At 42.6% G+C, this 21,911-nt stretch overlaps 1 protein-coding gene across 2 annotated transcripts; it reads left to right on the top strand.

Moving 5' to 3' along the window:
• Positions 1–2,408: 2,408 nt before the first annotated feature.
• Positions 2,409–21,849, top strand: dgkd (diacylglycerol kinase delta). 2 transcript variants are annotated; one of them, XM_080731613.1, is made up of 28 exons: positions 2,409–2,513; positions 3,505–3,637; positions 3,916–4,022; positions 4,549–4,674; positions 5,704–5,806; positions 6,807–6,969; positions 7,175–7,283; positions 7,909–8,048; positions 8,225–8,309; positions 8,563–8,657; positions 8,781–8,880; positions 9,409–9,757; positions 10,073–10,234; positions 10,717–10,845; positions 11,019–11,115; positions 11,214–11,324; positions 11,652–11,748; positions 12,216–12,323; positions 13,100–13,213; positions 13,317–13,451; positions 13,916–14,070; positions 14,596–14,707; positions 15,001–15,093; positions 15,523–15,642; positions 16,250–16,361; positions 17,390–17,520; positions 18,105–18,192; positions 18,950–21,849. In XM_080731613.1, exons 1-27 carry the CDS (start codon positions 2,460–2,462, stop codon positions 18,186–18,188), a joined length of 3,324 nt encoding a protein of 1,107 aa, XP_080587739.1. In that variant the 5' UTR covers positions 2,409–2,459; the 3' UTR covers positions 18,189–18,192; positions 18,950–21,849. The 2 variants fall into 2 exon arrangements, with proteins under 2 accessions (XP_080587739.1, XP_080587738.1); XM_080731612.1 differs by having other exon boundaries at positions 2,427–2,513; positions 11,199–11,324.
• Positions 21,850–21,911: the final 62 nt, after the last annotated feature.

Raw genomic sequence — 21,911 nt, 5'->3', positions numbered from 1 at the left:
CACAGCGGGACCATGGACTGTTCTAGTCCTTCTCAAAATGTCAAGGTCCCCCAGTTTGGTATGCATTAGGCCACGGACCTCCATAACTCTTGAGAGTGTACAAATGGCAAATGGAACCAAATGGACCTGTTCCATTTGTTCACTCTCAGAGTTACATACATACCTTGTCCATTTGATAACTAAACCTTCCACTGTGTGGAAGTTACTGAGTTGTAATCTGCTTTAAGCATGAGAGACGGACTAGATATGCTTTTAGACATGTGAATTATTTTGACTCATCTAAACCGTTAAATGCACACAAATACACAGCCATTATGTACTCAGGTCGACATAAGACACGATGTACACATGGAAACGGTGCAAGCTAGCAGTGTTTACTGGCTGAAAGATCAAACTGAGCAGGTTAGTCAGGCATAGCATAGCAACAGATATGTTCTCAGTTTACCCTTAAAGGCACACACAGTACTACATTGCATTACAGGGCATGTGAGCTGCCCTCACTGTGCAAGCCAAAGACACAGTTTGGTCCTCTGTTGCCGAGCAACTGTCTTAAACGCAAAAGGTGTGGTTTATTAGCCGTGGCGTGATGTCACTGTCTGCTCTTTCTCACTGCTCCTAGACAGCAGTTAAGCGCCAGGCCTTGTAATAACAACACACCACACACACACACGTAGAATTATTCATGTATATATGAATAATTTGATAAAACACACATCTACCAGACAAGTCATCTGTCCGCTACCTGATAACCATAACCATAATGTCCCCCCCCCCACACACACACATGGATAAGCAGTGTCATATGATTACAGAAATGCATGCAGCACAGACACATACATATAACACATGGTAGCCTTTAAGTGTTTGTTTAGGTTGTAGATGCGTCATCATATGACAGAGCTGTGTGTGTGACTGTGTGCACACTGAGTCAAGTGACATCAAGTACAACTTTGTACATTTGACTCCGGATTCAAAGATGTGTGTATGCGCACGCAAGTATTTATGAATTCCTCCGTATTCAAATAGTGTTAACTGGGTTTTAACAAGATTACTTGTTAACTTTTATAAACGTACATACAGCTAAATTAGGTGTGTGTGTGTGTGTGTGTGTGTGTGTGTGTGTGTGTGTGTGTGTGTGTGTGTGTGTGTGTGTGTGTGTGTGTGTGTGTGTGTGTGTGTGTGTGTGTGTGTGTGTGTGTGTGTGTGTGTGTGTGTGTGTGTGTGTGTGTGTGTGTGTGTGTGTGTGTGTGTGTGGCTGCATGCAAGCGTGTGTGAGTGCATGCGTGAGTGTGTCTATTTATATCATCATGGGAACAGGGGTCTCTTTGTAAAACAGCTGGAGAGGAAATGGGAGTTCTACGTCTGTTTGACTGGAAACAAACCACGCGCGTACACACACACACACCCGCGGGCACACACACACACACACAGCAGACACTTCACCTCAGTGTTAAAGAGTCTCTGTCCATCCAACATGTTTCAGAATCGGAATGTATGTTCTACAGTTTTATACAAGGATCCCTGGGATTCCCTCTTTCAGTGGTGTGTCGCCCAGGTTGGGCCTAAATAAAAGCTAACATTTAACTTACATTCAACAACATTCAACTAAGGTTGTAAGGGGCTTACAGTAGGTGGGGTTGTTTCCTTTATCCATCATTTATATCCGCTGTGTCTTGACAAGTATGTAGGGATGGGACCATATGAAAATTTCATATCACGATTGTGGCCAAAGAAATCGCGATTTACAATATTATTCCGATAATCAAAATATCCCCAACATCCATTATCTTGGGGGTGGAACGCGTTGTGAGCTTGTAGATCGGCTATTTTTCGGCAAAGAGATTTGGTAAAGAGTGGGGAAAAAAGACATTATCAAGTACGTATGTTATAAGTATGTTTACCAATAGAGGGATTAAATGGTTCCGGATGCAGCTCGACAAATAAAAGGTGAATTGATCCCAGTGCATGACAGAGGACGATATCACAATACGATTATCGTGTCTTTTATCACGATAAACGATAATATCGCTTATCGTCCCATCCCTACAAGTATGCCAACTATATTGTATGTAACAATGTCGCCGTATAGGCACTTTGTAACTGTCTGTTTTCTTATTGTGTTCATGGCCTTTGTACACGGCATTCTTGTACTTCTGTCTATGTGGACATAAATACATTGTGTGTGTGTGTGTGTGTGTGTGTGTGTGTGTGTGTGTGTGTGTGTGTGTGTGTGTGTGTGTGTGTGTGTGTGTGTGTGTGTGTGTGTGTGTGTGTGTGTGTGTGTGTGTGTGTGTGTGTGTGTGTGTGTGTGTGTGTGTGTGTGTGTGTGTGTGTGTGTGTCCATTCAAACAGTAGACACTATTAGACACTTGCACTCAGAGATTATACATTTATCTGTCCGCCCTCAGATCATCACTCCCTGCAGGCGTTTGATCCTGTGTGCAGATAACAGGAAGGACATGGAGGAATGGATGGCAGCGCTACGCAGTGTTCAGAACAGACAGCACTTTGAGGTATGTGTGTGTGTCTACATGTCTGTCTAGCTGTCTACAGTATATCACTCTATCAATCAGTCAAGTCTGTTAGGGAGTCACATACTATATTTAGGTACTTAGTCACAGTGTTGTTAGTCAGTCACATAGATAGAAAGTTAGTAACAGTTAGTTAGTCAGTCACATAGTTGGTTGGGTAGTCACTACTAGTCAGTGTGTCACATAGTGACATGGTATGTTAGTTACTTACATAGGCAGTTAGTCGTTTAGTTAGTTAGTGACAGTGAGTCACATAATCAGTTAGTCACACAATTAGTAAGTCTCATAGTTACAGAGATATTCATTCAGTTCCAATCCACTTTAATTGTGACCGTTAGGTCGCAGTTACTGTCAAAACCTCGACCAGCTGTCCGTCTGTCCGTCAGTCCGTCAGTCACACTTTTGTCCCATCAATTCTCACATGGCCCTCTTCTAGCGCCACCATGAGGCCGATTCTTGCAAAACACATTTTGGACACTACAATTTTTGCCCTAAAATCACGCAAATCGGTACACAGTATGTCTACACTCATCTCATCAACATGGATCTGTCCCATATAGCGCCACCATCAGGCAGATCTTTTCAAACACATTTTTGGACACTGCTCTTACAGATTTTGCCCTAAAATCACGCAAATCGGTACGCACTTGCTCTACACTCATGTCATCAACATGGATCTGTCACATTTAGCGCCACCTTCAGGCCGATTTTTTCAAACACATTTTTGGACTCTGCTCCTACAGATTTTGCCCTGAAATCACGCAAATCGGTACATAGTATGTCTACACTCATCTCATCAACATGGATCTGTCCCATATAGCGCCACCGTCAGGCCGATTTTTTCGAACACATTTTGGCCTAAAAACGGTCGCTTATCTCCCGATTAGGGAGTCTTACTGGTTATAGAGCACATTTAAAACAACCAAAGTGCTGTCCACATTGGTTCAACACTGGCTGTCCCTCTGTCTTCCAGTCGACCCAGTACAGCATGGACCATTTCAGTGGGATGCATAACTGGTATGCATGTTCTCATGCCAGACCAACATACTGTAACGTTTGTCGAGAGGCTCTGTCGGGGGTCACATCGCACGGATTGTCCTGTGAAGGTACACACACACACACACACACACACACACACACACACACACACACACACACACACACACACACACACACACACACACACACACAGGCACAACCAACAGGATGCTACCACCTAAATAATGATATTTCATAACTGTGTGTGTGTGTGTGTGTGTGTGTGTGTGTGTGTGTGTGTGTGTGTGTGTGTGTGTGTGTGTGTGTGTGTGTGTGTGTGTGTGTGTGTGTGTGTGTGTGTGTGTGTGTGTGTGTGTGTGTGTGTGTGTGTGTGTGTGATTTCTAGTGTGCAAGTTCAAGGCTCATAAGCGCTGTGCTGTTCGTGCGACCAACAACTGTAAATGGACAACACTGGCTTCCATAGGCAAAGACATCATTGAAGATGAGGAGGGGGTGAGTGAAGGAACACACACACACACACACACACACACACACACACACACACACACAGACAATTTACAACGTAGGCATTTGGCAGATGATCTTATCCAGAGGACTTACAAAGTAAAAGATCAAATTAAATGGCACGAACTCTGGTCAACAAACGACAATTTAAATGGAGTTGCCAAGGATGAATATATAGTCCCACAAAGTAACAAGGATACAATGTAAACATCAAAACCAGTATCTGTCTAAACAACATCTAAATAACGTCTTTAGCATGTGTGGTCACGCAGAGTTTGTATATAAACTTGCCAACCTACATCTGCATGGTACATCGCTGTTGGGCAGAAACCTATTTCAACTTTTCAGGTTTTTTCGTAAATACAGTAAATGCCCAGATCAACAAGCTCACAATGCATTTCAATGCGTTGTGAGCTTAGTAGTAGTAATATCTCTACAATTATTATTGATTGAATCAACCAATGACACACGTGATACTGTAGGAAATGAGTTGTAACGGTCTCCTCTCCTCCAGATCTCCATGCCTCACCAGTGGCTAGAAGGGAACCTGCCTGTCAGTGCTAAATGCACCATCTGTGATAAGACATGTGGCAGTGTCCTCAGACTGCAGGACTGGAGATGTCTGTGGTGTAAAGCTATGGTGAGGATAAAGAGAGTGGGTGGATGACGTGCATGTACTGTAGATGATAGATAGATACAGATCAATCTCAGAAAATTAGTGGAAAACTTCCCACTGGACTTCAAGCAACTCTGACATTTCTTCTTTAACACATATGGTGCCAACCCCGAGTTTCCCGAGTTTGTATTGGTACTAGTGCTGTGCCAACCCCGAGTTTCCCGAGTTTGGGCCGTTTTTGAAAAAAAAAAACTTTTTTTTTTTCAAAAAATTTTTTTTCCAAATTTTTTTTTGGACCTCCAGAAATGTATTAGGCATGATCGCGATCGCGAAATTGCATGTTTAACCCCCATACCAACCCATTCTTTCAAACATGGCAGCCATGTTTGTTTACATCTGAAGAAAACATAATGGCTGATAAATCATGAATGCCTGAACGGATTTCCAAGCGGATTTTTTTGTTTGAAAGCTGTGAACAGCATCTACACACGTGGTGCATCATCTAGGCATGGGCGTGCACTTTTTACACACTTGCACAATTACATGGAAGTCTATGGTAACCATGGCAACGCGAGACATTGAAGAGAAAAAATCATTGCAACATAAGTGTTAATATAAATCCTTGTTTTGAGTGGTCTTGTGTAATATTGTAATATTTTGAAATATGGACTTTTGATATTCGTGAGCTGTATGTCATGGTAGATGTTGGAATAATTCACTGAATGTGCAATGTATCTAGAATATATGAAAGTTTCAAGAAATATGTGAAAGTTTCAAGAATATTTACTTTTACAAAATATTCAAATTTTCTGAGATTGATCTGTATATAGATTGATGGATAGATACCGTAGATAAAAGATAGAGATTGATTGATTCATGGATAGATAGATGGATATATATTGATGGTTAAGTAGACACAGCAGATGGATTGCTTGCTTTGCTTTTTGCTTTAGTCTACACATAGATATATTAATGGGTAGGGTAGGTGGAGAAATGAATAGATGAGTGAGGAGTGTTTGTTATAAATGACACTGTGTCCCTCCTTTCCTGCAGGTACACAGTGGCTGTAAGGAGCAGCTGTCGTCGAAGTGTCCTCTGGGACAGTGTAAAGTCTCTGTCATCCCCCCAACCGCACTCAACAGTATTGATTCTGACGGTTAGCTCTATGTGATATAATGTCTACACTTAATGTACAGTTCTATAAGTCTACATTTGATGTACTGCCCTGTCCTACACGTCTACAGTTGATACACAACTCTGTTAGATATGTCTACACAGAGTGTAGCTCTGTGTTCTATAACGGTGGTTCTCAACCTTTTCAGGCCGCGACCTCCCAAATCTGCTATTTTCTTTTTAAGTCTTGCCTATTTCTTAGGTAATATATGACAATTCGGACAGTGTTTGACCGTTTTTTATTGTATAATTACTCATTTGTATTGTATTTATTTATCTATTTATTCATTTTAGAGGTATTAAATAGGCTTTAAAAGTCCTTAATTGTCATTGTAGAAATATGCAGATACCCTGTATACATTTATACTGTATGTTGGTTTATTTACTGTTGAGTGAGAAAACAATGCTGTGCAATAACAAATCAACCGGCGGAGCTGGGGGTCCCGACCCACAGGTTGAGAGCCACAAGCTTATACAGCTCTGTGTAAAAAATAAAATTGTCTACACTTGATATACAGTTCTAATTATGGACAGTACCTCATCAAGAGAAACAAACTGATTAACATATAATAGTCTGTAAATAAGGTTAGGTCTGACTGTCCATCCGTCCAACACTTAAGCCCCAAACAACAATCTTGAAAACGACTGGCGGGATTGCCATGGAATGACATGTCCACTTGTTCCTATTTTAATTTCATTTGTTTCGTTTAAATCGAGGGATTTTGTTGTTGTTTACAATAGGTCTTAATTCTTCATTGAAAATACACTAATTCTGGCACTGTTATTCATTTCTACCCTCACCAGTGAGCGTGTTAGGCTTTAGGCATAAGTCAGATCCAACCACTCAGGCCGTGTTGGGTGTATGGAGCAGCATAGCCTCTAGGGGCTGCTAGAGAGGCCTATGATTCTTTTAGTCTTGTTAATCACATAAACTAGATGTAACATGTTGAACTGTGTTTGTTTATTTAATTTGTGTGGAGCAGGTTTCTGGAAGGCGTCCTGTCCTCCGTCGTGTACCAGTCCTCTGCTCGTGTTTGTCAACTCTAAGAGTGGAGACAACCAGGGAGTGAAGTTCCTCAGACGTTTCAAACAGCTGCTGAACCCTGCTCAGGTGTTCGACCTGATGAACGGAGGACCACACCTAGGGTACCTAGTGTGTTGTGTGTGTGCCACAAATTATAAATGGTGTTAATATGGACAATAATGGTGTCAACTTAACAGAATATATATCTGTCCATTTATTTTCTCTCTCTCTCTCTCTCTCTCTCTCTCTCTCTCTCTCTCTCTCTCTCTCTCTCTCTCTCTCTCTCTCTCTCTCTCTCTCTCTCTCTGTCTCTCTCTCTCTCCCTAGTCTGCGTTTGTTTCAGAAGTTTGATACATTTCGTATCTTGGTGTGTGGTGGTGATGGCAGTGTGGGTTGGGTGCTCTCTGAGATAGACACACTAACACTGCACAAACAGGTACACACACACACACACACACACACACACACACACGTACGCACACACACACACACACACACACACACACACACACACACACACACACACATGTACGCACACAGAGGCACACAGGAAGTAAAGCCAGAACGTTTTAAAATCAACTGCCAGTACTCCAACCAGTACTCCACTGGGCCCTATTGCACAGGAATGGAACTACGTTCATTATTATGGCCCGTACAAATCCACTAGTTTAATTATAATTTAATTTTTTCCATTTTCCTCGATTCTGTTGTTCTATTGGAACAGTCTACAGTGTAAAGTCAACTTGCTTGACACAATCTAATACACTGTAAAAGTCAACTTGACTGGTACTGTCTAATACAGTACAGTGTAAGGTCAACTTACTAACTACTTTTTTTCGTAATTAAGTTTTAATTAATTAATCACTTATGAAACTGTTTTGGAAACATCGACAACGATTATGCAAACGAATTGCTATTAGCTCAAATAATTGCGATCAGTCGATTATGTAGTAGTTGTGACAGGCCTATACATAACTAGAAGAACAGGTGAAGAACATGTAGATACTTGTGAAACGTACAGTATGTGGTTGTCATCTAATGATTTCATTGATGTTATCCAGTGCCAGCTGGGTGTGTTGCCATTGGGAACGGGGAATGACCTGGCGAGGGTTCTGGGATGGGGCTCAGCCTGCGACGATGACACACAACTACCTCAGATACTGGAGAAACTCGAGAGAGCCAGCACCAAGATGTTAGACAGGTGAGATCTTAAAGAGAGAGCCAGCACCAACAGGTGAGAGTTTAAACGAGGGAGTGACTAGACACAATGAGAGTTTAGACGAGTGGGAGGTTAGACAGGTGATTCTATTTTTCCCTATTTCTATTGAGATGCAAGTCTAAATAACTGTTTTCTACTTCTCTGCCTTTCTGCTGCAGGTGGAGTATTATGGTCTATGAGACCAAGTTTCCACGGCAACACTCATCCTCTACAGTTACCGAGGACTGCAGCGATGACTCAGAGGTACAGCAGGAATTACATCAGTTCCTCATCCCATAGCTACCTTGTGATTAGCTTGTTTGTGAATCGGTAGCAAAGGGAACAAAAACTATTTTGAATAGAACATTAATTTAGGGATGTACATTATACTGTAGTACACAGTGTATACATATTACAGTTCAAACTGACAACATGGCAGTCTCCAGGACATATTCTAATTCATATTTACAACATAATAGTGCCCAGTACATGTTCCAGTGTGTCTTGTTTGATCCAGGTTCAACACATTCTGACCTATGAGGATTCGGTAGCAGCTCATCTGTCTAAAATCCTGACCTCAGATCAGCACTCTGTGGTGATCTCCTCTGCCAAGTGCGTATTTCTGTCTCAATTTAATGAATTCATTGATTGTTGACTATACTGTTGACTCTATATAAAAGTGTATGTGTGTGCGCGTGTGTGTGCGTGCGTGTGTGTGTGTGTGTTTGTTCTCAGGGTGTTGTGTGAGACCGTGAAGGATTTTGTAGCACGCGTGGGGAAGGCGTATGAGAAGAACACGGAGAGCTCAGATGAATGTGACCTCATGGCCAAAAAGGTAACAAACTCAAGACGATTAAACAGTTAACACAATAAAAACATTAAAGCACAGTTAACTCAATAAAACATTAAAACACAGTTAACACAATAAAGCAGAGTTCAAATGAATAAAGAAAAACACAATAAAGCACAGTTAAAGAGCAGAACACAGTACACAGATGGTGGTGGCAAGATTATGAAAATGTTTAAACATCAGGCATGCATCCGAGTAAAATGGAAGGATGAGGAGGAACAAAATAAATCAATAATAAACAAAATAAAATAAATAAATGTAACCAGAATACATCAGTCAGTCTATCTATACAGTAATACTTGGTCCTATGTTTGACACCTCTAATCAGTCAAAGGAGATACTGAACTCGCCAAAAACAGGACGAATAAATAGCACAAAGAATAATAATAAATATAAAATACATAATATGTGAGATTAGTAACTGTTCATGTCATTATGAGACGCTGTGTTGTCTGTCTGTTCAACATACATACTTATGTGAGGAGGTACATTTCTGGGATCTCCTCTCTCCAGTGTGTCGTCCTCAAGGAGAAACTGGACTCCCTCCTGAAGACACTGAGCGAGGAGGCGCAGGCCTCCTCCACGGTCCTCCCTGCACCACCTCCTCCTCCCCCGCCGCTGCCCTTGCCCCCACCTCCTCCCCCCACCATTGCGGAGGAGCCAGAGGGCGAGAGCAGTGTCCTCCTGTCTTCACCTCCTCCTCACTGCTCCAACCCCCCTCGCTCCTCTGCCGCTTCCCCCTCCTCTCCCTGCATCTCCTCCTCTGCGGCGGCGGCCATGTTTAAACCCAGGGAACAGCTGATGTTGAGGGCGAACAGCCTGAAGAAGGCCATCAGACAAATTATTGAACACACAGAGAAAGGTGAGTCGCACAGACGTACAGGATGGTATATAGGATGCACTATATGTCTTATGCAGTAGTTCTCAAACTCTTTCCACGTCAAGGACCCCCAAATTAATATGTATTTGACCCCCATCTGAAAATATTTTGTGCCAAGGAGGAACCCCATACAAGATTTGTGTGGCTAAAATGTTTCAAAAATATTCAACATTTTCAAATAGCTTAATGTATTTAGATAAAGGTGGTCAAACAGATTTTTATGTTAAGTTAACTAAGAACCAGCAATGGTCTACTGTCTGAATGGATTAAGATTCTGTCTGTCTGTTTTTCTCTCAGCGGTGGATGAGCAGAATGCTCAGACCCAGGATGTGTTTTCGTTGGCTGTGGGAGGTCCAGTGCAGCAGGACGAGGTAGAGGAGGAAGACGATGAGGAGGAAGTAGATAAAGTGTCTGTTCGCTCGTCCTACAGTGGATCCAGGGGCCACACCGCACGCAGAGGTCAGTCAAACCCACCAGCAAGGCACTCACACTGCCTGGGTCAGAGGTTCTATTCCCTTTGGTGCTCTGGGGTTGGAATAGGTTCTGGTGCCGCATGTAACATTGAACAATAAAGCAAGATATATGATAACAGCAATTTACATAGTCAGTATAAATCAGTATTCTGCACGGAAATTGTGAAACATCCAATCTGTGCAAGCAGTTTTCAGCCTTGGACTCTCTTTCTTCTTCATTTTTTTGAAAGATTTCTTTTGTTTTTGTTATGCCTTTTATTGACAGTACAGTTGGCTGAGAGTAAATTGGGAGAGAGAGATAGGGAGTGACACACAGCAAAGGCCGTCGGGCTCGGGACTCGAACCCGCGACACGCTGTCGGGCTACACTGAGCCAGGTGCCTGGACCGCTACGCTACGATACTGTCTCCACAAAGGAAAGGAACATAAAATCTGTTTCCTCTCTGTCTACTTGTCTGTCTGTCCATAGTCAATAAGTCACCCTGTGAGAAGCTCATCAGTAAGGGAGGCCTGTCTCTGGGAAGCTCCGCATCACTTCCTGCCCAGACAGGAAGCAGGGAAAACATGCCGATGCTCAACACCAAGATCCTCTATCCCAGTAAGAATGACTCTTGTCCTCCTTCTACTCCCCCTCTATCCCAGTCCTCCTTCTCTATTCCATAAGACCTCATTTTCTCCTCCTTATGTCAATCTATTTTTGTTTTATTTAGACCTGTGTTCAGACTTGTTCCATTGGATTCTTACAGTGGTTTGTGTGTGTTGCATGCCTAGGTCTCAGGGCAGGTATTTCAGGTTCTCTGTCCAGTAGTTCATTCATCAGCCGACTGTTGGTCAATGCAGACCCTTTCAACTATGACCCTGACAACATGTAAGTCCACCAGGCTTTTATCACAGGCCTTTAATCATTTACACTTTCTATTTATTACACTTTCACTTTCTACTGTAATTTAGTCTGTTCTATTGCAGAGACTGTTATACAGAGAAGTGTGTGATGAATAACTACTTTGGCATCGGTCTGGATGCTAAAATCTCTCTGGATTTCAACAACAAGAGAGATGAACACCCAGAGAAATGCAGGTAATAATAATATTTATATTTTAGGGAATATTACATAGGACCACAATGGAAACAAGTCACCAGGACTGTTTTGTGTTATTCTTTTAGCTTCAACGTCTTACTGTACCTCATACAGTTAACATTTCTGACTAATGAAGTATTCAATCAATTATGTTTTGAGTATATATTTGTGTGTGTGTGTGTGTGTGTGTGTGTGTGTGTGTGTGTGTGTGTGTGTGTGTGTGTGTGTGTGTGTGTGTGTGTGTGTGTGTGTGTGTGTGTGTGTGTGTGTGTGTGTGTGTGTGTGTGTGTGTGTGTGTGTGTGTGTGTGTGTGTGTGTGTGTTCAGGAGTCGTACTAAGAACATGATGTGGTATGGCGTTCTGGGTACCAGGGAATTGCTACACAGAACCTACAAGAACCTGGAACAGAGGGTTCTACTGGAGGTAAGGGACACAGGACTCCCTAAGAAACCCGGGGACCAGCCCATATAGCCTGCGTGCTTGGTGCTGCGCATGCTAAGCTCGGGCTTGTTTTTCATCAGCGTGCACTGCTACGTCCTGCTAGACACACCCATCCAGGTTAAACACCTACAGAGGATTGTACTGGAGCTAAAGACCAGCTCAGATCAAAGACTCATGACGAGGAGAAACCTTTCTCTAGTAGTATGCAGTAGTTGTAGGCATGTAAACTAGACTTATTTCTGAACGTCTGAAGTCAGCTAATATTGTCTCAGGAGATGAGCATGTTGTTTTCCAAACATTGACCTTTAGTGTTTTAGCCAATCTAATAAAAGCACTGTTAATTTGTACAATAACACATTTTGTGTGTGTGTGTGTGTGTGTGTGTGTGTGTGTGTGTGTGTGTGTGTGTGTGTCTGTGTCTGTGTCTGTGTCTGTGTGCATGCGTGCAGTGTGACGGTCGTCCCATTCCGTTGCCCAGTCTGCAGGGTATTGCTGTGTTGAACATTCCCAGCTATGCAGGAGGGACCAACTTCTGGGGAGGAACCAAGGAGGATGATGTAAGTTGATGTCTATGTACTTGTTTTCCTCTCTGGGGCAGGGAGAACAGAATGAATTGCATTGCATTCTCTGTCTCTCTTATTGTGCAATATGCACCAGATAAAGTATATATATATCAAATGATGTGTTGATTTACGCAGTGGACAGCTGACATAAGCCACACAAAATAACAATATATGGCTCGCCTTCTTGTACGTGTTTCTGTTTATTTCTCTCTCTTGACATCTATAGAGTTGATAGACCGTGGCCTGTCAACAGTATATTTAGTAGTTAATGCTTTTGCAAACTTTTAGCTGCAGTTAATACAATTTATAATGCATCACTTTCTTCATAAAATGCCTTTGGCAGTTTAGAGTAGAACATTATAGTATTGCCCAACCGCAATGTAACCCCTCTGTGACTAGTATTTATTTCTGTTCTTGTTTTAAAATAATTTACGTAACTTCCTAGACCTAGTTCATCAAATCGGTTCATTATTTTCTTCATGTCAGTTCATGAAGGTTTTAGAGTGATCCAAAGTTCACTTTCGATTCAACAGTAATTTTTCCATAGCAAGCGGTTACAATGGTGTGGGCCAGCGACTTTGAGTCCCGGTGGCAAATTGTACTTCAGTTACAACTGTTCTTTGACCGCTTTCTTCCAAAATTAGCTAATCTTGGCAATCTACAGGCTCAAATCAGCTCAGATAGAATGTTCCCCCCAGAATAGGCATGCTGGGGTTCTGTTCAAGTGGTTAATGCCAACCCCTGCTCTGTCTGTCTGTCTGTCTATCCAGATGTTCACTGCTCCCTCGTTTGATGACAAGGTGTTGGAGGTGGTTGCTGTCTTTGGCAGCATGCAGATGGCTGTGTCCAGAGTTATCAACCTACAACATCATCGCATCGCGCAGGTCTGTCTGTCTGCCTGTCTGTCTGTCTAGGTATGTAGAGGTATCTATCTGGCTTATCTGTGTGGTTAATTAACTCTGTCTCTACCTGTCTGTGCCTGCGTAGTGTCGTACGGTAAAGATCACCATCCTGGGAGATGAAGGTGTTCCTGTGCAGGTGGACGGGGAGGCGTGGCTTCAACCTCCAGGATTCATTAAAATCATCCACAAGAACCGGACTCAGACCCTCACCAGAGACCGAGTCAGTACCCGGACCAGAATTAGCGTTTAAGATTTTAGTTTGAGTTTGTTTTATGAGTGCATAATTAGTTTTAGTTTTAGGAATCGAGTAGTTTTTGTCATGTTTTTTACTTAGATTTGGTTTGTTCTTAGATTTGGTATTAAGAGGAAAGCCTGGGCAGGATGAAAGAATGCATGACCTGATTTTAAGAAAAGCCAGTCAGTCGCACCAGTTACAGTATTGTGATCACAGTGCAAATTGAGGGGGAGATAAAAATGGGCTGATTGTATATGTAATTCTATTTAGTTTTAATTCATTTTTGTTTTTATTTTATTTTCAGTGAACAACATTTTCAGTTGTATTCTTGTTATTATTACTATGTTTATTGTACATTTGTGAAAGTTTTATAAAAAACGGCAAACACTTTAGGCTGTGATATATTTTATTATACCAATACTATGGTGTCTTCATGTGTGTATTTGCAGGCGTTTGAGAGCACTCTTAAGTCTTGGGAAGACAAACAGAGATGTGAGTTCCCCCGCCCTCAAGCATCCCTCCACTCCCAGCCTGAGGTCGTGTCCGAGGAAGAAGCCAATCAGATTGCTCTGTTCGGACAGGCTGCCGGAACACTGATACACAGGTAAAACACACACACACACACACACACACACACACACACACATTAGCTCATATATCCGATCCGATCGCACACTGGGTTACGAAAAGACCCGCCCTCACCTGCCTCTGATTGGCCTACCTAGATCACGCTGAGCCTACCAAATGTCAGTTTCTGTGACGCACGCGGAAACCTGCCCTCCCACCCACGATACAGACTCCCTAGAGCCGGAGGAGGCGTCTACTTTTCTATGTCTATAAACTGTAGGGCTGGGCGATAGGACTTCAAATCAATCATGATTATTTGAAAAAAAAGAAGAAAAAACGTGTCTGTATTGTTAATTCCCAGCCCTAACCAATAGTAGAAGACCTTTTGTACTATTTAAACGTCATGATCCACCATTAGTTAGGAAGTAAATATGAAGCCATGTGGTTATGATGTGTGAGATGACATTGTATTATAACGTCTTTATATTATGTTTTGTGTGTGTGTGTGTGTGTGTGTGTGTGTGTGTTTGTTTGTTTGTTTGTTTGTGTGTTTGTTTGTTAGTATCCGTGAGGTGGCCCAGTCTCATCAAGCTCTGGAACAGGAGTTGGCCCATGCTGTCAACGCTAGCTCTAAAGCTATGGATGTGGTTTATGCTAGCTCCAAGGACTCTGGGGTACGAAGTGTCTCATCACAGCTACAAACATGTTTTTAACGGCAACACATAGATTTTTAGTATCCAAACACTATACTGTATACAGTATATCTACCATGTATTTTCACTTGTCGAAATGTGTTTTATCCATACATCTAATTAAGGCCCCTTACTGCAGTGTTACTACTTTGTTTGCAGCAGATACATTTATGATCCCTGGCATAGAATGGACCGTGGAATGATTCAAGCGTGCATGTGGAACTGTCTGTATCGCCCGTGTGGTTGTGTTTCAGTGTACCTGTCTGTGTCTCCAGGTGTTAAGTTGCAGTGTGGTGGTCCAGATGGTCAGTAATGTGAAAGCGCTCCACAGTGAAACGGGACTGCTGCTGTCAGGGAAAATGTCTATGGTACGTCTGACTGTCTTCAGTTATCTTTACAGATATCTAGTTTACACAATACACACAGACATTCCTCTCATATTATTACACATGATACAATGGTTGATCCTGCTGATTGACTCTGTTATCCAGCCACAGTTTTAACAATATATTCATGGTAATATGGTGATATTCCTACCGTATTTTAGTAATAAAGACAATTGAAAAACATTGAACCTCGATATTCATTTCACAGATTCTCATGCCATTGATTTAACCACTTAAACAAAAACTAAGCTCACAACACATCACTTCGCAACGGGGTGTGAGGTTGTAGATCTGCTATTTGTTTTTTAGAAAAAAATAATTGCAATAACGTTCACGCCGCCAGTAGAAACTTCAAATGTGGTACAATATTTCTCTCTCTTTTTCTTCCTCTATTTGTTTGTCTGTTTGTAGCAGCTGGATGCCTCTCAACAGGACCAGTTGAGTTCAGCTCTGTCCTCAGTGGGACAGCATCTCCGCAGACTGGCCGACGTTCCCTGGTTATACCATCTGCTAGAACCAGGAGACAATGAGGTAGAACACTGTACTAGACTAACCTTGCGTCACAAAGCTTTCCACATGACGGAGAGCCTTGCTCTCATTCCTAAACTGACCAGTGTGATCTAGGCTGGATACTGATATTAGTTGGGGAATTCACCCCTAACTGATATCAGTTGGGCACTGCAATGTTATTGTTCCCCCACATGAATGCTGAAACGAATACCAAGTATAGTGAGTAATACCAAGATGTGTTTGAGGAAACTTGTGTGTAAGATTTCCGAGGTTTGTGGGTAGCCCCTACCACCATGACAGCAACTGGTTTCCGTGGGAATATTTTTTTTTTGAGCACTGGCTATATCCATATTCCCAGGGCGACGGCAAAACTACAAAACGAGGTGATACTAGATGGTAGTACTAGTATTACTACTACTACTATTAGTATTACTACTAGCAGTAGTAGAAGTACAACTAGTAATAGAAGTATTAGTAGTACTACTATTACTTTTAGAGTTATAATAGTAGAAGTAATAGTAAAAGTACTGTGGTACTAATATTTCTAGTAGTAGTTTATATTCATACTGCATCTGTCCATCTTTCTGTCTCTCTCTTTCTACCTGCCTTGTCTCTCATCTTGTCCTAGGGTCCTCTCACGGATAAAAGTCGTCGTAGTGGAAAGTTCCGTCTCGTTCCAAAATTCAAGAAGGACAAAAACAACAAAAACAAAGAGACATGCTCCTCTCTCACTCTTCCAGGTAACATTATGCTTGCACGGCCATTGTCTCTCTCTCTCTCTCTCTCTCTCTCTCTCTCTCTGTCCATCACCTTTCTTGAACGTCCACAGCGTTTTTGGTTATCTTCTAATGGTATTGCTGGGTATCACATTCATCACTGATTTCTGACCACCACTACCTACCTCTCAGGCCCCACCCACCGAACCGTGTGCGCGTGTGTGTGTATATGTGTGTGTGCGTGCTTCAGTGGGTGGGGCTGTGGAACATTGTGGTGATTCTTTTTCTGTCTGCCTCAAAAACCTGTAAGACATTAATCTTTGGATTGGATCCAGAACATCAGTACGTACACTACATGATCACCGAGGGCAGTGATGAATGCCCGAGTGATCTTTTGTTCTATCACATACCCATATTTATTCACAAAGACGAGGAGATTATAGCAAGGGTCTTCAATGTTTTCAGGCCAAGGACCCCTTAGTTGAGAGAGAGTTGAAGCGGGGACCCCCAGGGCCCTCGACCCCCTGTTGAAGGCCCCGGGATTATAGCATTTTAACATTGCTTATTGATTAAATAATTCAACATTAAAGTTGGCATGAATTTCGTACTTACTGGACATTATAATTAGAACACAAATCAACGTAGTGTTTAACATTATTCCTCATAACTGCAATCAAATACTGTCACATGCCTGTACTTCTGTGGCTATGGTCATTCTGTCACCTGCTGTGTGTCTTAAGCCCACCTTGCTTGCCACTTTAGCTGTGCTGATTTGTCAGCTGCCATATCCATACGGCATCTGGCCAATCAGCACAGGCTTATTAACTACTTTTATAACTCCTCTTACCCTGATGAAATAAAGGCTGGGTATGTGATAAATATACATTTAATTCATCAGATTATATATACATTTTAAAACGTATAGCCCTATTATTGGTGTTGTTTAATAAAAAAAAGATTAGGTTTTTGTCTCAGGCTGTGGTGGTGGTTGTTTTTTTCTTTGGATCTGGGGTGCACTTTCTGTCTGTCTGAATCACTTCCTGTGGTCACAGTTAACCAATGGGGAACGGAGGAGGTGGGGGCGTGGCTAGAGCTCATCTGCCTCCAGGAGTATAAAGACATCTTCATTGGTCACGACGTCCGGGGGGCGGAGCTTATTCAGCTGGAGAGGCGGGACCTGAAGGTTAGACGGACATCTTAACCTGAACTGAATTTATGTGTCCTGCATGAATACTGTACATACTGATAATACAGGGCTGTTTATATCTGTCTGTCCTACTGAGACAAACAACACTTGGTTTTAACAAGTATCATTTTAGTTGAACTGTTTACTATAATCATGGCCAAACAAAGGATAAACTGCAATAAAATGACATTATTAGTCATGAAACTCACTGTTAAATTCCTCTAAAGGTGTTTCTCTTTGAAAAGACTGGAGCTGCTGTTTGTCTTTGCATGGCGGTATCCAAGGTTTCTCATGGTCTGGTTTACAGCCAATGAGACACGATTGTATCCATAACGGTACAGAACCGTGGTTCTCAAACCTTTAAGTTCCCATAACTCTGAGAGTGTACCAATGGAACAAATGTAGAGTCTATTTGGTTCCATGCATATACTCTTGAGTTACAGAACCTGCAAGGGTCCATTTGGAACCCCCTCAGGCTACCCAGAGGGACCCTGGACCACACTTTGAGAACCACTGGTGTAGAAATGTATTACCGTCGGAGCAACATTTTTTAACTGCTCTAACTTCTATTGTGTGTGTAGGACCTGGGGATAACCAAGGTTGGCCATATGAAGAGAATCCTTCAGGGAATCAGAGAACTGAACAGGAACAGCAGCGAAGCCTAGGAAGGTAACTAATGTATAATCTACTCTCTGAATAGATGTTGTCTAATGTATAGCCTACTCCAGGGTTCCCCAATAGGCGGCCCACGGGCCATTTGTGGCCCGCGGGGGGCTACCAACCCCAGTAATAATGGTGGTATAAGAGCAGCAACAACACTAGTATATCGTTGTTGTCGGGTGGAAACCTTGTATCTCCAAATTTGTATGTTCTTTCGCAAAGTAAAGCCCTGCTTCATCATACAAGGCCGTCGCACAAAAGTAGTGAAAACAGCAGATCTACAAGCACACAACGCCTCGTGATGCGAGGCGTTGTGTGCTTGTAGATCGGCTGTTTTCACTAGTTTAAATCATTTTTAAAATGATAAATGCAAAACAAACGGTTTTGGACATACAAGATTTTCTCCCGACAATGACGATATCTGAACTGTCGCTGGAGTAGTGGGAACGCCACCGTCGCCCCCTGCAATGTTGTGGCCCTCGGCTTGGTACCCCAGACATAATTCGGCCCTTGGGGAAAACTAATTGGGGAACCCTGGCCTACTCTGAATATTATGTTTAGTCATTTATAGCACTAATCTATGGAAAGTCTATGGCTCATGGTCTAAAAACTCTATCCGGGCACAAATTGCATTGGGGTGGGGCCTCAATTTCACTAGTTACAGTAGATGACATGTCAACTGCAGTGCAGTGGGCACAAAGCCCTCCGCTGGGGGCAAGGAGGTTGTGTTAATCCTCTGAATAGTTTTATATATTTCTTTTTACAGCTCTCTGTCGTCTGCCTTCCTCTGCTGCTGCAGACAACCATGGTCACGATCTGACCAGTCTGACCTCACCTGTGACCTCTTGACCTCCCAGAGTCTACAGAGTCATCACAGCTCTCCCTCCCACCTCTAACCTGTGACTGTATTGCAACCAAGGTCAAGAAATCAACAATCGCAAAACACAATGGGTTTTATTCACGCCGGTCAACTAGTGTGGCTGTTTGGTGACACTGAAGTGTTTTTCAGACCAAAAAAACAACAGCAACAACACGACAGTGAGGAGAAGAAAGCTCACCCTGAACTCTGCGTATTAACGGTGCTTGTCCCACAGAGATTGATATTCAAACAGATTAGAACCACACTGACAGACCAATGTGGTCCAATCAGATCCACCAGTGCCTTGAAATCCTCTGGAGAGAGGGAGATACCAGAACCATTTATCTACCTATCAGAGAGACCTGTACGTTAGTGGCTGTAAATGTGGAACAGTGTCCGCCATAGCATCACCATGGTGACATGGACTACTTTGTAAACATCAGCTAGCATAGAATCACTGGTTACTTAGCAACGGCCATGGAGCAAGACTGTGTGCTCAACATGGCTGCCATTAACAACTGTGATGACCAAATGCCGTCTGTACATACAGTATTTGTGACACCGTTGGAGACAGCGTTGAGTGTCCACGTTGGTTTTTTGTACGTGTTGTTTAACACAAAGTATAGATTAAGCATGATACTTCTTCACGTACAAGCTCGGCAAATGTACCAGTGGAAAATCTTAAACGGTTTGCCTTTGTCACTGGGATCAAAAACCAGTGCTGTTCCAGTCGTGGTTCATAGAGGGCTTTATAACTATGTAAGCCTTCACTCCAACCAGAACATTCCAAATTATTTCCCTAATTTAGGTCCCTTCTAACCAGTTAATGTTGTGGTAATTTGTGAAATGAGCTGGCATTATGTCTAATTAGAACGGTCACTTTGGATGTTAGATATACTGTATGTCTAGACCCATGTTATTTCAGGATGTTGGAGGCTATACATCATTATGGTCCGGATGCCTGCTGGTAAGGTTCGCTACCAGCCAAATGGCTTCTGCAGAGAGGAGTGAAATGGATGCTTACTCGCTTATGCTTATTTCTCTCCGTTCCTACTGACTGGATCAGGGAAATGGAGCACAGATGAAAAGGACTTGAAAGAGTTTTGTACTGAAATACATATTTATTTCTATTATATTATTAGCGTTGTAGTTTTATGTGTTCAATGTGTGTCTTTGGAAGCAGGAAGAGGTTAAATAGACGTGGGACACAAGGACAAACGGTCCCCAGATTTACTGCTGACTCATTCCTCGTGTCTGAGGAAGGTTCACATGACAATCAAATCACTCGATTCTGTCAAACCAAACTGTCATCCTCTTCTGTGTGTATTGGTTTCCATCTCTGTACTTCACTCTACTTGGTCTACTAGTGTTTTCCTTATAGTGTTGTTCCTTGTTTGTCGTAATGAAGTGTTAGTGTTGCCCGTTGTTTAATGAATTTGAAACCGCAGCATTGCTAGCTAGCTGGATCCCGGCCTTTACTGTGAGCATCGTGCCGAAATAATGTTTTCTCTGTTACCTGTGGAAACGGGCGTGTAACAACTCCGCACAGATGTCTTCATCGAGGAATGGTTGTGTTGTGAGGTTAGGGCTGTAGTCTGGGCTCTGGAAACGTTCATATTCAAGAACTGCCCCCCATTCATACTTTGAGTGTCCATTTACATGTCGTCGGCGTGGCTTTTGTTGTAGCTTGTGTGTGTCTTAAAGGTATGTAGCAGTGTACAAAATGCCAAGCAGCCAAACTAAAGCAAAACGATGCCTTAAACCTCCTACAGATCACGTATCAGCCAGTCAGACCTCTATTCAAATGTTTTCAGGGCTTTTTCTCCCCGCCATACTACAAACCGAAGCTGCCTTCAGAGATGTGCTCTCTTTTTGATATGTACTAGGCATACGTTTCATTCTATTAATTATATTTTGTCTAGTTGTCTTTTTTTCTACCTGTCAGTTTCCCCCCTGTTCTACCAATTTACATTTTGTCTTTTCCACGCGCACACGTGTGTAATAATCTTGTCATTGCTGAAGTCTTTCGGACTGGATGGTCCTAAGGATGGTATTGAAACGACACGCCTCATCTGATACACATGGACTATTGGACTTAACCTGCCGCTTCTTCTCACTTGCCAGTGAGGAGCATCACAGGCCCGGGAGGACGTAATACGGGGGAGAGGAACATCATATTCCCCATAGTTAAACATGCCTGTCAACAGGCGCTATTGACCACCCAATCAGCAGACACAACTAGTTGTGTTTAGTTGGAACGCCTGGCCAAGCCTGATGCACCACAGTGGGTTCTGAGTAACCTCTAGTCTCTGCATTGTGGTGCGAAGAAATGTCACCCCTGTCACCACCACAGAGGCTCATTTAGAACCCATTGTCACTCTCCGCACCTGGGGACCCGGCACAAGTAGATCTGTTACTCAATCCGTTCTCTACACCACCTGCTTCTCCAGTTCCACCCTGCCTGTGTTGTGCGTCTGTCTGTGTAAAGTTTTGGTAAGGGTCCAAACATTTCATTATGAATCCCCTTTTATGTAGGAATAGCTGATTGATTGGTTTGCAGAAGGAATGTCTACACTGCCATCTAGGGGTGCATTTGAGCACTTTCTATGAACACATGAGGGATTTATTTATAGAGTGCTTAGGAGGTAGAGCTCCCCTGGTACAGACTAGTATCAAGTGCCTTGCTCAAAGGCACTTGGAGGGAACATCATATGTCTCACCTAGATTTCCACTGATCAGGAAAAAAAAAACAGCCTTTTTGTTCCTTTGTCAGAATTCCTCAGTGAGGTGTTAATCCAAGGTTTAGCTGCCAGGCCTCATTGTGTATTTATTAGATAATTTATACATTAGAAGTGATATTGTTATACCT

This window comes from Nannobrachium achirus (genome assembly GCF_963921795.1).
Source record: "Nannobrachium achirus genome assembly, chromosome: 8".
Lineage (NCBI taxonomy): Eukaryota > Metazoa > Chordata > Actinopteri > Myctophiformes > Myctophidae > Nannobrachium > Nannobrachium achirus.
The sequence above is the reverse complement of the archived record's forward strand: the minus strand, read 5'-3'. Positions and strand labels throughout refer to the sequence as shown.

What these genes read in the sequence shown, in the direction of transcription:
- dgkd (XM_080731612.1), top strand. Translation starts at nt 2,460, where the DNA reads ATGGAGGAATGGATGGCAGCGCTACGCAGTGTTCAGAACAGACAGCAC. An exon ending in TCATTGAAGATGAGGAGGGG is followed by an intron (nt 4,023 to 4,548) that starts GTGAGTGAAGGA and finishes CCTCTCCTCCAG; the next exon opens with ATCTCCATGCCTCACCAGTG. An exon ending in AGACCCTCACCAGAGACCGA is followed by an intron (nt 13,452 to 13,915) that starts GTCAGTACCCGG and finishes GTGTATTTGCAG; the next exon opens with GCGTTTGAGAGCACTCTTAA.